At 44.5% G+C, this 15,642-nt stretch overlaps 1 protein-coding gene across 1 annotated transcript; it reads left to right on the top strand.

Moving 5' to 3' along the window:
- The first annotated feature begins 14,874 nt into the window (after positions 1-14,874).
- On the top strand, positions 14,875-15,642 carry LOC133795429 (secreted RxLR effector protein 161-like). Its single transcript, XM_062232882.1, has one exon. The coding sequence runs from the start codon at positions 14,875-14,877 to the stop codon at positions 15,640-15,642; it is 768 nt and encodes a 255-aa protein (XP_062088866.1).

Below are 15,642 nucleotides of genomic sequence, written 5' to 3'. Positions count from 1 at the left end.
CCGAGCCCGGAATCGATCTTTGCCCGGAACCAGCGTCGGATTAAAGAATACTAGATCGCACGCGAGCAAGAAGACATTCGAGCCCACTATCGTCGCCAGATAGACGAGGTCATTGAAAAGAAGAGAAGGGTTCTTCGGGAAGCCATCTATCCGGAGCCTAACCCAGGACCTAGGCCAGTTCCCCTCGACCCTGCGTTAAAAGTCACGGTAGCATACCACCCGGGGGAACTCCAGTTTTCCTTAATGGCGGAGCCTTCGTCTTCGCAGCCTAGGAGGGAGATGTTTGAAGCCGAATTCTACCAGAGCTCGGTTACCACCACCGACCAAATAACTGATATCTTGGCCCTCCATGGCCTTAGCTCGTTGGACACACTGAAGTGTCGAGCTCCGACAAGGCATGAACGGAGCTGTTTCGCTCCTGGGGGCCGCGATTCCAGTGTGAAATACGCGGCCTGGAGCCAGGAACATATAAGGGCAGGAGCTTTGCTGCCCCTGAAGTCCTTTTTCAGAGACTTCATTGATTTCGTTGGGTTGGCTCCATTCCAACTCAACACCAACTCATACAGGGTGCTGTCTGCCCTGAGGTCCTTATTCCACGAGCTGGGGTGGACAGGGCCTTCACCCCAAGAGATTCTATATCTCTTTTGTTTGAAGAGTAATCCCTCCCGAGCTCGGGGAGGAGATGGTTTCTACTATCTTTCGAGCTACCCCAAAGAGACGAAGATCTTTGAAGATCTTCCGAACCACCCCCCTGACTTCAAGAAGGCTTTTTTCTGGACAGACGGTCTGTTCCCGTCTCGACATCGTTCGTTTAGGCGGATTCGTAAGTATTCTCGTTACTTTCTATTTTTGAGCTCGAATTTTTAGCCCTTGAATCCATGTTTAGTTGAAGTGTATCTCGCCTTTCAGCTAACTTTCAGCGTCCCACCCCTGACGAGACAATGAAGGGGCACAGAGAGAGCCTGCTCCGACTCCCTTACGGCAGGAGATCTCTCTCATTTCTGCTACATGAGGACAAGCTACGAGCTTGTGGGTTATTGGGACAGGGCCAGTCAACCTCTGACTGGTCCAGTAATAAATATGAACGCTGGGAGGAAGTGTCACTGCCCACAGGCATCCTTCCTCCGAGGAGAGAAAGGAAAGCATCTCTCCCAATTCGCTCGAGAAGTCCGCGGTCGGGAAATTTGGCCAATGACGAAGCCTCGAGTTCGGACTCCGGAGGAGGTAAAACCCTTCCTACTTCGCGAATGTGGTCCCCCACTCTGTTAAAACACAGGCCCAATAGACTAGTCTCGTGCCCACAGGATAGATACCACTTCTACATATGGAGTTGGGTAGATGGCTGTGTCCATAGGTTTGATAGTGGGCTCGGGAAATATGATACCATGTACACCACGGACGAGGTGTGGAATGGGATAGCGGTACAGTATGGGACCAATGACTATAGGGACCTCTCGAGGTTATCACCAACTTATAGAGAAGGCACTCCCCCCGCCTCTTCTGAAGACGGGGGAATTTCATGGTCCCCAAGCTCGAGCTCGGGGAAGAGTCTCAGTTAGGTTTTTTCTTCAACTGGTTTATATCTTTTCCCAAAGTTATTATCATTGTTTAACTCACTGTCATTATGCAGGTGCCATGAATCCCGACCTCGACGCCGTGCTCTTTAGTGATGGGGGAGCTGGCGCCCAGAAGAGCAAACGCCCGAGGATAACAAAGAGGCCCGACCGACAGTCCAAGGTATCTAAACGTCACGAGACGACTCCCACGGCCCAGATCACTGCGAACACCTCCAAGGAGCCGACTGCCCAGGTTGATGGGTCAGGCTCTACTGCATCCATCTCGCAGCTTCCCACCGAGACCCGGTTAATAGTTGCTCGGCCTCCGAAGAAACCTTCTACCTCAACGGTTCAGCTGCCAACGGCCCGAACTCATACTGAGGAATATGTACTTGATGGCGCTGCTGGGGCAGAAGGGGCGCTTCTCAGCTCGGACGTCCTTTCTCGGGTGGGTCAGAGCTTTTCTGGCTTTGGTGCCGACCACTGGGACCTCGTGCGCAAGGCCTCGGACTGCAACACTCTTTATGAGAAGAGTATCGAACTCTCCGCCGCGGTAGCCTTCTCAACTCTATTTAGAGTATTTATGTCTTAGAGTATTTATGTCTCTGATTATAATTCTGATTCATTCTTTGTGTTTCAGGCCCTTGTTGTTTCAGCGCAACTCAACTACAAGCTGACCAACGAGGTGCAAACGAGCTTATCTCTGGCTCAAAAGTCAAAGGATCTTGAGCTGAAGATGGTTGACGAGCTCAAAGACTCGAAGTCTGAACTTGAAAAATTGAAGACCCGTCTCGAGGAGCTTGAAAAGTCAAACGCTGAGCTCGAGAAGGCCAAAGCCAAGCTCGAAGAGGAGAAGTCTTCCACCCTTGATTTCATGGAGAGCGAGAAGACCCACCTCCTGAATGAGTCTAAGGAGCAGAGGGAGAAAGCGGTCGACCAGGCCATGTACAAACTTTGGGCCGACAATGCCGATCTTGACACCAGTTTCCTGGGTCCTCTCGAAGCCACATATGTTGAGTGGTGGAATGCCCGTCTTTTGGCAAGTACAGCTGCTCGAGAGGTGGCCCAGCAGGATAGTCATGCTATTCGTCCTGGAGGGTCTGGTGATATTGATGCTGAGAAGGCCAAGGATACTCTTCTTCCTTAAATCCGATCTCGGAGAGATCAGTTATCGGGGCTGCGTCCCCTCATTCTTGTAACTATTTAAATTTGTGCCCACGGGGTTAACACAATTTCTTTAACTTTTTCTTTTATATGCTTTACATTTCTTGGCTCGAAATATTTTGCATTTTTCTTGCATTGATGAGTTATGTTTATTTAATTCATACAAACATAGTTTAGATTTAGGCTCGAAATTCGATGCATTCATGCATAGTTTATTCGAATTATCCGTTTCCAACCTCGTTATTTATCAAGGTCAGACATTACTTTAACCATGAACTGAAAAGTACTTATATGGCATGTAATATGAATGATTTGGTTATGTCTCTGTCACTTTTCCTCATCCTCAGTATCTTGGCTCCAAGGTTATGAGTTCGAAACTATTTTTCTAAGATATTCCAGCCTCGATTTTGACATATTTCGCAATAGGTCTAGGCTCCCATTTATCATTGATCGATAATTTGGCTGGTTTGTTCCAAATCTGTTGTTTGCACATCTGGTTAACTCCAAATATTTAGGTTTTTTGATGGTTCGGTTATGTCCGAACTATCTAAGCTCGCGTATTTGGTCATGTCCAAATACTTTATGTTTTTGATGGTTCGGTTATGTCCGAACTATCTAAGATCGCGTACTTGGTTATATCCAAATACTTTATGTTTTTGATAATTCGGTTATGTCCGAACTATCTAAGATCGCGTACTTGGTTATGTCCAAATACTTTATATTTTTGATAATTCGGTTATGTCCGAACTATCTAAGATCGCGTACTTGGTTATGTCCAAATACTTTATATTTTTGATAATTCGGTTATGTCCGAACTATCTAAGATCGCGTACTTGGTTATGACCAAATACTTTGTATGTTTTTGATAACTCGGTTAAGTCCGAACTATCTAAGCTCGCATATTTGGTTATGTCCAAATACTTTATATTTTTGATAATTCGGTTATGTCCGAACTATCTAAGATCGCGTACTTGGTTATGTCCAAATACTTTGTATGTTTTTGATAACTCGGTTAAGTCCGAACTATCTAAGCTCGCGTATTTGGTTATATCCAAATACTTCATGTTTTATTTATTACTTTTTATTTTTTAAGCTGGTGGTATGTATACCAATGATGCCCCCTTAATATCCTATGAGTGTGACCATAGGTTATTAACTTAAGAGAGATTGCAAAAATAAAAAATAAATTCCATGCGGAACAAAGTAGACATGTCATTCAAAAACAAAGAAACATAGATAGAAAATCATGGTTACAGGCAACACTTTTCCTATACTATTGATAATAAGGTCTAAGGTGTTCGCCATTCCATGCTCGTGGTAGGAGGCTCCCATCTAATCTCGCAAGTTTGTATACGCCAGGGCGGATGACTGATTCTATCTGGTATGGTCCTTCCCAGTTTGGCCCGAGTACTCCTGCTGCTGGATCTCGAGTTGCTAAGAATACGCGTCTCAATACCAGATCTCCTATTCCGAACTTTCGATCTCGAACTCTTTTATTGAAATATCTTGTGGTTCGTTGCTGGTAAGCAGCATTTCTCAGCTAAGCCTCCTCCCTTTTTTCTTCGATCAAGTCTAGGGTTTCTTCGAGCTGAGTATGATTGGAGCTCTGGTCGTAAATCTGAGTTCGAATCGTTGGAATTTTGACCTCAATGGGCAACATTGCCTCGTAGCCGTATGCTAGAGAAAATGGGGTATGTCCAGTTGATGTCCGAGCTGTAGTTCTATATCCCCAAAGGACTTGAGGTAATTCCTCAGGCCATCGTCCCTTTGCTTCTTCCAACTTTTTCTTCAAAGAACTCTTGAGAGTTTTATTAACGGCTTCGACCTGACCATTCGCCTGAGGGTGAGCTACTGACGAAAAACTCTTTATTATACCGTTCTTGTTACAAAAGTTCGTAAATAAGTCGCAATCAAACTGGGTTCCGTTGTCAGACACAATCTTTCTTGGCACTCCATATCGGCATACGATGTTCTTTATCACAAAATCTTGGATCTTCTTCGAAGTTATGGTCGCCAATGGTTCAGCCTCCATCCATTTTGTGAAGTAATCAACCGCGACCACAGCATACTTTACTCCTCCTTTGCCAGTTGGGAGCGAGCCTATGAGGTCGATCCCCCACACCGCAAAAGGCCATGGGGATGTCAACATGGTCAGTTCGGAAGGTGGAGCTCGGGGTATCGTGGCGAATCTCTGGCATTTGTCGCACTTTTTCACGTACTCGAAAGAGTCCGTTTTAATGGTTGGCCAGAAATATCCTTGGCGTATAATCTTCTTGGATAGGCTATGCCCCCCGGTATGGTCTCCGCAGAACCCTTCATGAATTTCTTCAATAATCTTCTTTGCCTCGGGGGGAGTCACACATCTGAGCAATGGCATGGAATACCCTCTTCTGTATAGCCTTCCGTCCAGGATGGTGTAATGAGGAAGTTGATACATTAGTTTCCGAGCCTGATTTCGATCTTTTGGAAGAATTCCATTTTCGAGGTACTCAACGATCGGGCTCATCCAGGTCGGATCTGTCTCGATCATACACACATCTTCCTCGTCAGGCTCAGTAATACTGGGTGCTGACAGGTGTTCTACGGGTATAACATTCAGTTCCTCATTTTCGGCGGAGGTGGCGAGCCGAGCTAAAGCATCTGCATTTGAGTTCTGTTCTCGGGGAACCTATTCGATTGCATAAAACTCAAAAAACTCTAAGGCGGACTTTGCCTTCTCCAGATAAGCTGCCATTTTTGTGCCATGAGCCTGGTATTCTCCCAAGATTTGATTAACCACGAGCTGGGAGTCGCTGTAGCAATGTATAGCTTTGGCCTTGAGCTCTTTTGCTATTCGCAGTCCCGCAAGTAAAGCCTCGTACTCAGCTTCATTATTAGATGCTTTAAAGCCGAACCTTAACGCGGAGTGAAATTTGCTCCCTGCAGGAGTGATCAGAATAACTCCTGCCCCCGCTCCATTTTCATTTGATGACCCGTCGACGTAAAGTTTCCACAGCTCGCGGGCCGTGGTTGTTATCTCGTCGTCGGCTATACCGGTGCACTCCACTATGAAATCCGCCAACGCTTGTGCCTTAATGGTCGTTCTCGGATGGTAGGTGATCTCGAACTGTCCGAGCTCAACAGCCCACTTTAGGAGTCGACCAGACGCCTCTGGTTTAGACAATACTTGCCTTAATGGTTGATCTGTCAGTACATGGATAGGATGTGCCTGAAAGTAAGGGCGGAGCTTGCGAGATTAGTGGATTAGACTGAGGGCGAGCTTCTCCATCAGTGGATATCTTGACTCTACCCCCAGTAATCTTTTACTGATATAGTAGACGGGTTTCTGTAATTTCTCATCTTCTCGTACGAGCACCGCGCTTATCGCGTGTTCGGTAGTTGAGAGGTATAGGAACAGTACTTCCCCCGTCTCCGGTTTCGATAGGATGGGTGGTTCGGCTAAGTGCTTTTTGAGCTCCTGAAAGGCTAGCTCGCACTCACCTGTCCATTCGAACTTCTTACTTCCTTTTAATAAGTTGAAGAATGGGAGACCGCGGTCCGTTGACTTCGAGATGAACCTGCTCAAAGCTGCCATCCTGCCAGTCAAGCTTTGGACATCTTTATGTTTCTGAGGCGAAGGCATATCGATCAGGGCCTTTATTTTGTCGGGATTAGCCTCGATCCCACGAGAATTGACAATGAAACCCAGAAATTTTCCTGAAGACACCCCAAAAGTGCACTTCTGAGGATTCAACTTCATGTTGTATTTTCTGAGCACGCCAAAGCACTCTTCGAGGTCATCAACATGGTTCTTGTTAAGTTGAGACTTTACAAGCATGTCGTCAACATAAACTTCCATGCTGTTCCCTATTTGCTCTGAGAACATCATGTTTACGAGCCGTTGGTACGTGGCTCCGGCATTCTTGAGTCCGAATGGCATGACATTGTAGCAGTAGAGCCCTTTATCTGTGATGAAGCTCGTATGCTCTTGGTCGGGGGCATGCATGGGAATCTGGTTATATCCAGAATAGGCATCCATGAACGACATCAGACCATGCCCCGCCGTGGCGTCTACGAGCTGGTCAATTCTCGGCAGGGGAAAACAGTCTTTTGGGCAGGCCTTGTTGAGGTCTGAGTAGTCAATGCACGTTCTCCACGTCCCATTGGGTTTCGGGACCAACACTGGATTGGCCACCCAGTCCGGGTAAAAAGCGTCCCTTATGAAATTATTTGCTTTCAGCCTGTCCACCTCCTCCTTTAGTGCTTTCTTTCTGTCTTCATCCAGCTGCCTTCGCTTTTGCTGCTTCAGGGGAAAGCTTTTGTCTATATTCAATGCGTGGCTCGCTACATTAGGGCTTATTCCCACCATGTCAGAGTGCGACCACGCGAAGACATCCTGGTTTTTCTTCAGAAAGCAAATTAATTGCTATTTTGATTCGTCTTGGAGGTGTTTCCCGACCTTCACCTTCTTTGAGGGATCAGCTTCCTCGAGCTGAACCTCTTCGAGCTCTTCCAAAGGTTGGAGGTCAACCTTCTCCTCAATCCTCGGATCGATCTCCTCATCAATTTCTAAAACTGTCCCATCTTTATTCTGTATGACAACGAGTGCTTGAGCGCTCGTTTGTTTCTTTCCCCTCAAGGAAATGATGTAGCACTCCCTTCCTGCCAATTGATCTCCTTTCAATGTTCCGACTCCGCTTGGAGTTGGGAACTTAAGGGCTAGATGCCTTACAGATGAAACTGCCCCCAGCCCGACCAGGGCAGGTCTCCCGAGCAATACATTGTAGGCAGATGGTAACTCTACTACCACGAACTCCATCATCTTGGTCACCGAGACTGGATAGTCTCCCAAGGTCACAGGGAGTTCGATGGACCCCATACAGGCGGTTCCTTCTCCAGAAAAGCCGTACAACGTGGTTGCACAAGCCTTCAGGTCGCGAAGGGAGAGTCCCATTTTTTCTAGTGTTGCTTTATAAAGAATGTTAACTGAGCTCCCATTGTCTATGAGAACTCGGCGCACTCTTTTGTTGGCAAGCTGTAGGGTGATGACAAGTGGATCATGATGAGGGAACTGGACATGGGAGGCATCCTCCTCGGTGAAGGTTATAGGCTGAGTTTCAACCCTTTGGCTTTTTGGTGCCCTTGGTTCGGGTTCATAAGGAGACCCGTCCCCTGTCTTCAGCTCATTCACATATCACTTTTGAGCATTTCTTCCCCCTCCTGTGAGATGAGGACCTCCCGAGATGGTTATCACGTCCGCTCCATCTATCGGCGGAGGCCTGTCTTCATCCCGAGATCGGGAGTTATTATTATGTGCTGCCGGAAGCGCGGCTACTCTCTGGCTGGCAGTAGCCTGTCCAGTATTCTGGTTTTTGACATACTGCCGGAAATAACCTCTCGAGATCAACCCTTCGATCTCGTCCTTCAGCTGTCGGCACTCATCAGTTGTGTGTCCGGTGTCCCTATGAAACCGACAATACTTGCTGGAATCCCTCTTGGACTTTTGATTCCTCATAGGGTCCGGACGCCTGAAGGGGACCTGGTTTTCATTAGCCAGGTATATGTTTTCCCGAGACTCGTTGAGCTCGGTGTGCACTTTATATACGGAGAAATACCTTTCTCCTTTTTTCTTCTTTCCTCCATCAGCCTCGGGGTTATTTCCCTCGCTCTTTTTCCTCTTGGAGGGATTCTCCGAGGTAGGCTGTGGAGCTTCTGGGTCAGCCGAGGTTGAGGCGAAGTTAATGTTTATCGTTGTAGTTTCAGTCTGCGAGGTCGCTTTGAGCGTTGACCTCGCCTCCTCTACATTGACAAATCTCTGCGCTCGTCTGTTAAACTCGGTTATCGACCTCACCGGTTTCCCTTGCATGTCATCCCAAAGGGCACTTCCGGGCAAAACACCAGCTCGGATAGCCATTAGGTGCCCACTGTCATCCACATCTCGAGCTCGGGCGACCTCAAGATTAAATCTTGTTAGATAGCTTTTCAGTGTTTCGCCCGGCTGTTGTCGGACGTTAGTCAAAGTGGATGCCTCTGGTCTGACTCCCATCATAGCCCAGAACTGCTTCTTGAAGTCCCTAGACAACTGATCCCATGAGGTTATCGAGTGTCTCTTGTACTTCTCGAACCAACTCTTGGCAGGTCCGGCTAACGACGTTGGAAACAACATGCATCTGAGCTCGTAGCCCACGTTACTAGCTCTCATGATAGTGTTGAATGTACTCAGGTGGCTACATGGGTCAGTTTTTCCCTCAAATGCTGGGACGTGAGGAATCCGGAACCCTTGGGGAAACTGAGTGTTAGAAATATTGGGAGCAAACGGCTCGAGCTCCTCATCAGAGTCCTCATATCGACCGTTCCCTCGTTCATTCTTCAAAAGCCTAAAGGCTTTTTCGAGCTGATCAATCCTTTCTTGGACTGGGTCCTCAGGCGGTGTCTGGAATTGTCGGTCATTGATTATGATCCCAGGCTCGCGTCTCCGTGAGGGATCTCTACGCCCATTTAGGTGATTCCTTAGGTCTGGATTCGTCTGATCTCCCTTCCCCCTGCTCTGATTCAGATGATTCCGCAGGTCGGGATGGGCCTTGCGACTTCCCGTATTTTTACGACCTCGGTCGTGTTTACTGACGGACCTAGTTTCTCCGGACTCATCACTGGTGAAACTCATTGATCGGTCATTTCGTGGTGAATCCTTTCTATGTCGCCTTGTCTCCGCAGTGGGAGACCAGGACGTCTGACTTCTCTCAGATTGTGCGCCTCTCCGCTCCCGGAAAGTCTCCCTGCGTCCTTGCCTATCCCCCGTACGCCCTTGACCCTGATTTTGAACAGGTTGAGCGTTTCTACGGGGAGGTGAAGGATATCTTATGGGAGACGGAGGGAACCGTATAGGTGACGGTGGTTGTCGTCCTTGCTTCGGCCTAGAGGGCCCAGAATTTGCCCGAGATGGGCCAGTTGCGTTCGGTGCACTACCAGGAACCTGAGTCCGAGCCTCGGTAGGAGCTCGGTTATTCTCAGTTCCTGCAGGTGCTTCCGCAGGTGTATTAGGCGGGACCCGAGCCCGGGTACTACTCGGAGGCCTAGAAGGGGCAGATGGCTCTGCTGGTGCTGGAGGTTGTGCCGGCCTCCTTGTGGCAGCATTTTTTCGTGGACGTCCACGGGGCCTCCGGGGAGGAACGTGCACGTCCCTTGGAGGAGGGACATGGTCTTCGCGCAGAGGCGGGGGCTGAGCCACCTGCGCCTCTGCGGCTATCCTAGTCAACTCCTCGTTACGTTTGTTGGCTTCTGCCAACAACTGTTTCAGCTGCCGATTCTCCAATTCTACAATAGGGACATAACGTTCAGGATTATAGTACATGTCATCATCCCTTGGTTGTAGAGGTGGCCCCCGGGAATCGGAGGACCCACTCCTTTCATCAGCGTCCGGGTTCTCCATTGGCTGTTTTCCAGGACGCCTTGGGTAATTTTCTTCAGGAGTGTTCTGATTGTTTGCAGCCATGAATCTCTCAGGGATGAATGCTTAAGGCTCTCAATGAAAGCACCAAACTGTTGACGCCGTTTTTCGTCAACAGATAAAAGAAGAGAGCACGTAAACAATTAAAGACAATGGCCAAAAGAAACAAACGAATCAAACACACGATTTTTTACGTGGTTCAGCAGTTAAATCTGCCTAGTCCACGAGTCTCTGTTATTAACCTCAAGATTATCTCTGAACAATTCTTTAGCAAGAATTCTCCAGAGTTTTCTCTTAAGGATCAGAATTTTGGTCCTTTACAATGGTGCATGCCTTCTCTATTTATAGAGAAGGGTGCAGAATACTATCCCACATATTTTGGGTAGTTACTCTTTTGTGAATAAAAATAAATGGCTTTAAATGCCAATAATCAGATATTAAAGGAAACGTCCCCCAAAGATCAGGGAGCGTATAATTGTATTAAATAATATCCCACAGTTCTTGGGGATTTACATCAATTAATGAGGGCTACATCTCATAGTTATTATACTTGTAGATATTCAAGGTGGTTATAGCGTATCTTCAAGGCTCCAGCATTTCTGGTCTCATGTCATTGTGCGAGCCACTGACATCTCCCGAGCTAACGTTTCTTTCGAGATGGGATATCGAGCTCAAGAACCATGCTCCGAAGTTCCTGAAGATGAAGGTGTTCTCGGAGCTACCTTTCGAGATCGAGGTCATTTCGAGATCACCTCACTCGAGATCACACATCATACTTTGCAGGCTCGACTTACAATCCTAGATCACTCTAATCCTCACGAGACCATTTGTTGCGAACTCAGCTTTCGAGGTCATATTTACTATGGCTCGAAATCTGGGTATAACAGCTATATATATTGTGGCTTCTCGGTTCAAAAAAAAGAGGTCAGATATACAGAGCTATAATTTCAAGACTAAAAGAAACAGAGAGTGAGATCTTGATCGAGTGAATAAGAGAGAGAGCTAAGGAAAGAGCAAGCTTAGAGGGGTTTCGGGTTTATGTAATAGGCTGCATATGTTGATGAATATGCAAGCTTAGTTTGTGTGATTAGAAGAGAGATTTCTTCAGTGTTGTTGTATGAGCTACTCGACTGTGTTGGCCTCCTCTTTATTCGATCAATAAAGGATTACAAAGGGTGTTTCCAAGACTGGATTAGAGCCAATAAATCATCCTGATTTATTGGACTTGAACCAGTATAAATCTGTGTCTTGTATTGATTTTAAATTTCTGTTTTGAGTCTTAATATTTGTTTCATAATTATCGTTTTGTGTAGTGTTGTGTATTAACTTCTGTGCAGGTTTCAAGATAGACTTTGAGGCATCAGATTTACTACAATTGGTACCAGAAGCCAGGTTCTTGTTCACAGATTCTGGCATCAAGAACTTCAAGATTCCGCTGCGAAGACTGGTTGAGAAGATTACTGTTGCACAGAAGTGATCATGGCAAAATTCGAGTTGGAAAAGTTTGATGGAACTGAGGATTTTGCACTATGGAGAGAAAGCCTTAAAGGGATTTTGGTGCATCAAAAGGTGTCAAAGATTTTGGGAGAGGACAAGCTTCTGGCCGATAAGAAACCAGAGGAAAATGCTGAAATGGAGGAGATGGCATATTATACTATCATCATGCATCTCTCCAACAATGTCAGAAGGAAATTGATTGCTGAGAAGACTGCTAAGGATCTTTGGAAAAAAATTGGAAGAGTTGTACATGAAGCCTTCTATATCAAACAAGATCAATCTTCTTGAAAGATTGTATGGTTTTCGGATGACACCCTCACTGTCATTAGATGAGAACATCGACAGGTTTAATGAGATCATTGTTGGTCTCTCAAACATAAGTCACAAAGTTGATACAGAAAGTCAAGCAATCGTCCTATTGAGGTCTCTACCGATTGCATATCAAGAGGTTAAAGCTTCCATTAAGTATGGCCGAGTTGTAATTGCTCTTGAAGATGTTCTTGGAGCTTTAAAGTCTAAGGATTTTGAACTCCAACTTGAAAAAGAGTCAAGAAAAGATGAGGCATATCTGGTAGCCAGAGGCAGGTCACCAAGAAGGAACAACTCAAGGAATGATAACTCAAGGAATGCTCATCATCACTCTCACTCAAGATCAAAATCTCGAGGAAGGGAAACCAGAAAATGTTATTTATGTGGTAGACCAGGCCATTTACAGAGATATTGTCACAAATACAAAGAGCAACAAGGAGCTTTTAGGAACCAAAATGAGAACAGATTTGAACAAAAGAATAATCACTTTAGCAAGAAGAAGGAGACTGTAGCAGTGGCCGAGGAACAAGAAAATTATTCCACAGATGGAGAACTCTTCTCAATCTCAGAAATGAACTCTAACAGAGAGTGGATATTAGACTCAGGCTGCACATACCATATGTGTCCAAACCGAGAGTCATTGTTTGAGTAGAAGTCTATTGATGGTGGCAAGGTTCTAATGGGGAACAATTTTTCTTGCAGGGTTGTCGGCATTGGAAGGGTGGCAATAAAGAACTTTGATGGTGAAATTATGATCCTCAACAATGTTCGACATATACCAGACTTGAGGAGGAATTTAGTTTCCTTAGGTGCACTTGAAGATGAAGGATATTGATACAAATCCATAAAGGGAAATCTCAGAGTTACTAAAGGTTCATTAGTAGTCATGAAAGGAGACAAAACTAATGGTCTTTATATTTTGCAGGGAGAAACGGTTTTAGCTACAGAAACCAGTTTTGTTAAGAGCCAAGAGCAAGACATGAATGTGTGGCATCAAAGGCTCGGGCATATTAGTGAACAAGGTTTGAAAGAATTGCACAAACAAGGTATACTCGAAAATTTAAAGACTTGTAATTTACCATTTTGTGAAGCATGTGTATTAGGAAAGCAACACAAAATAAAATTCTCAGTAGCTAAACATAACACCAAAAGGATATTGGAATATGTTCATGCCGATTTGTGGGGGCCTTATAAGGTGCCTACACACTCGGGCAAGCATTATTTTCTGTCCATTATTGATGATTATAGCAGATGTGTATGGACATACTTGTTAGCTACTAAGGATGAATGTTTAAAGAAATTTAAAGAATGGAAAATGCAAGTTGAAAATCAAACTGATCTTAAGATAGGAACTCTTAGAACTGATAATGGATTGGAGTTCATTAACACTAACTTTGATAATTTGTGCAAAGAAAATGGAATTACTAGACATAGGACTGTTGTAAGAACACCTGAACAAAATGGCATAGCAGAAAGAATGAATAGAACACTTTTGAATAAAGTGAGGTGTATGCTATTTAGCTCGGGTTTGGGTAAAAATTTCTGGGGTGAAGCTCTAGCTACTGCAACTTATCTGGTTAATAGAAGTCCAAATAGATCTATTGGTCTCAAAACTCCTTATGAAATGTGGTATGGCAGACCACCTAAGCTGAATCATTTAAAAATATTTGGTTGTACTGCTTATGTACACCAATCAAATGACAAACTTGAACCAAGATCAATAAAAGGAATCTTTCTCGGATACCCCATAGGAACTAAGGGATATAGAATTTGCATTTCTAGTCAAGGAAAACCAAAAACTGTTATTGCTAGAAATGTGATTTTTAATGAGAATGATATGCTTAAACTAACAGCCGAGAAAGGTAGTTTGTCTTTTGATGTTGCAGGAAAAACAAGTGAGAAAGAAGTAGTAGAAACTGAACTTGAACCAAGAGATCAAAATGAGAACAATCAACATGATGTGATTCATGAAAACCAGAAGGAATCCGAGAATATACTTGAACTGTCATCATACCAACTGGCTAGAGATAGAACAAGAAGAGATATTCATCCCCCAGCCAGATTTGCAGAAGCAGATTTAATAGCCTATGCACTAGCTGATGTTCAACACAGTGACATACCCGAGCCTAACAGTTATGAAGAAGCTGTCTCAGGATCATACAGGAATCAGTGGAAACAAGCTATGACAGAAGAGATAGACTCATTAATGAAGAATAACACCTGGGAATTAGTTGACAAACCTGCCAACAAGAAGATTACACAATGCAGATGGATCTTTAAGGTTAAAGAGGGTTTAAATGAAGGAGAACCAGTAAGATTTAAGGCTAGGTTGGTTGCCAAAGGATTTACTCAGGTGGAAGGGGTTGATTATACTGAAATATTCTCCCCAGTAGTCAAGTATAAGACCATTCGATTAATGCTCTCAATTGCAACACAGCTGGAACTGGAAATTGAGCAACTAGATGTCAAGACTGCTTTCCTTAATGGTTTTCTAGAAGAAGAAATCTACATGCATCAACCACCTGGATTTGAGATGGAACAAGAAGATAGAAAATTGGTATGCAAGCTGAAAAGGTCTCTATATGGACTCAAGCAGTCCCCTAGACAATGGAACAAACGATTTGACTCTGTTATGCATCAAATCGGTTTCAACAGGTCCATGTTTGACACTTGTCTATATTACAAGAACCTTGGATTGTCTCTATGGTATTCTTATTACTATATGTAGATGATATACTAGTTATGGGAAAGGATCAAGCTGTAATTAATGGAGTAAAGGGAAAGTTGAAGAAAGAATTCGAAATGAAGGAGCTCGGGCCAGTTCAGAAAATTTTAGGCATTGAGATATGGAGAAATCAGACTGAAGGGAAGATGAGTTTAAAGCAATCAAGCTATATCAAGAAAATCATTTAGAAATTCAATATGGGAGATGCTAAAAGTACTTCAATTCCCTTAGGAGGTCAATTTTCACTCACTAAAGAGCAAAGTCCGAGCTCTACAGAACTCATCGAAGAAATGAAGAATGCCCCTTATGCTATGGCTCTTGGCTGTTTAATGTATATTATGGTTAGTACTAGACCTGATCTAGTTCACTCACTTAGTATATTGAGCAGGTTTATGGCAAACCCGGGTATGGAACATTGGAAAGCTCTTAAATGGTTGTTAAGGTACCTAAAGGGTACATGGAATTATGGATTAGTTTATGAGAAGACTAAAGATGAAATGCATTTAACAGGCTTTGTTGATGCAGACTATGCCTCAAACAAAGACACAAGGAGATCAACTACTGCATATTCTTTTATGATGAATAACAGCTGCATATGTTGGAAATCACAGCTTCAATCAGTAGTGGCCTTATCTACAACAGAAGCACAGTTTATGGCCACCACAGAAGCGTTTAAAGAAGCAGTATGGCTCCAAGGAATAATGCAAGAGCTTAAACAGATCAAGCACTCGACTATCATCTATTCAGATAGTCAATCCTCAATCCACTTTTGCAAGAATCCAGTATACCATGAAAAGAGCAAACATATTGACATTAGATTGTACTGGATCAGGGAGAAAATCGAAGAAGGAACCATTGAATTGGAGAAAATAAGAACTGAGGAAAACCCAGCTGATATGGGAACAAAGGTGGTGTCAATAAGCAAGTTTAAGCATTGCCTGAACTTGCTCAACTTAAGAGCTTGA

The sequence above is a fragment of the Humulus lupulus genome, chromosome 8 (genome assembly GCF_963169125.1).
Source record: "Humulus lupulus chromosome 8, drHumLupu1.1, whole genome shotgun sequence".
Taxonomy (NCBI): Eukaryota; Viridiplantae; Streptophyta; class Magnoliopsida; order Rosales; family Cannabaceae; genus Humulus; species Humulus lupulus.
This window is presented reverse-complemented; position numbering and strand designations above follow the sequence as displayed.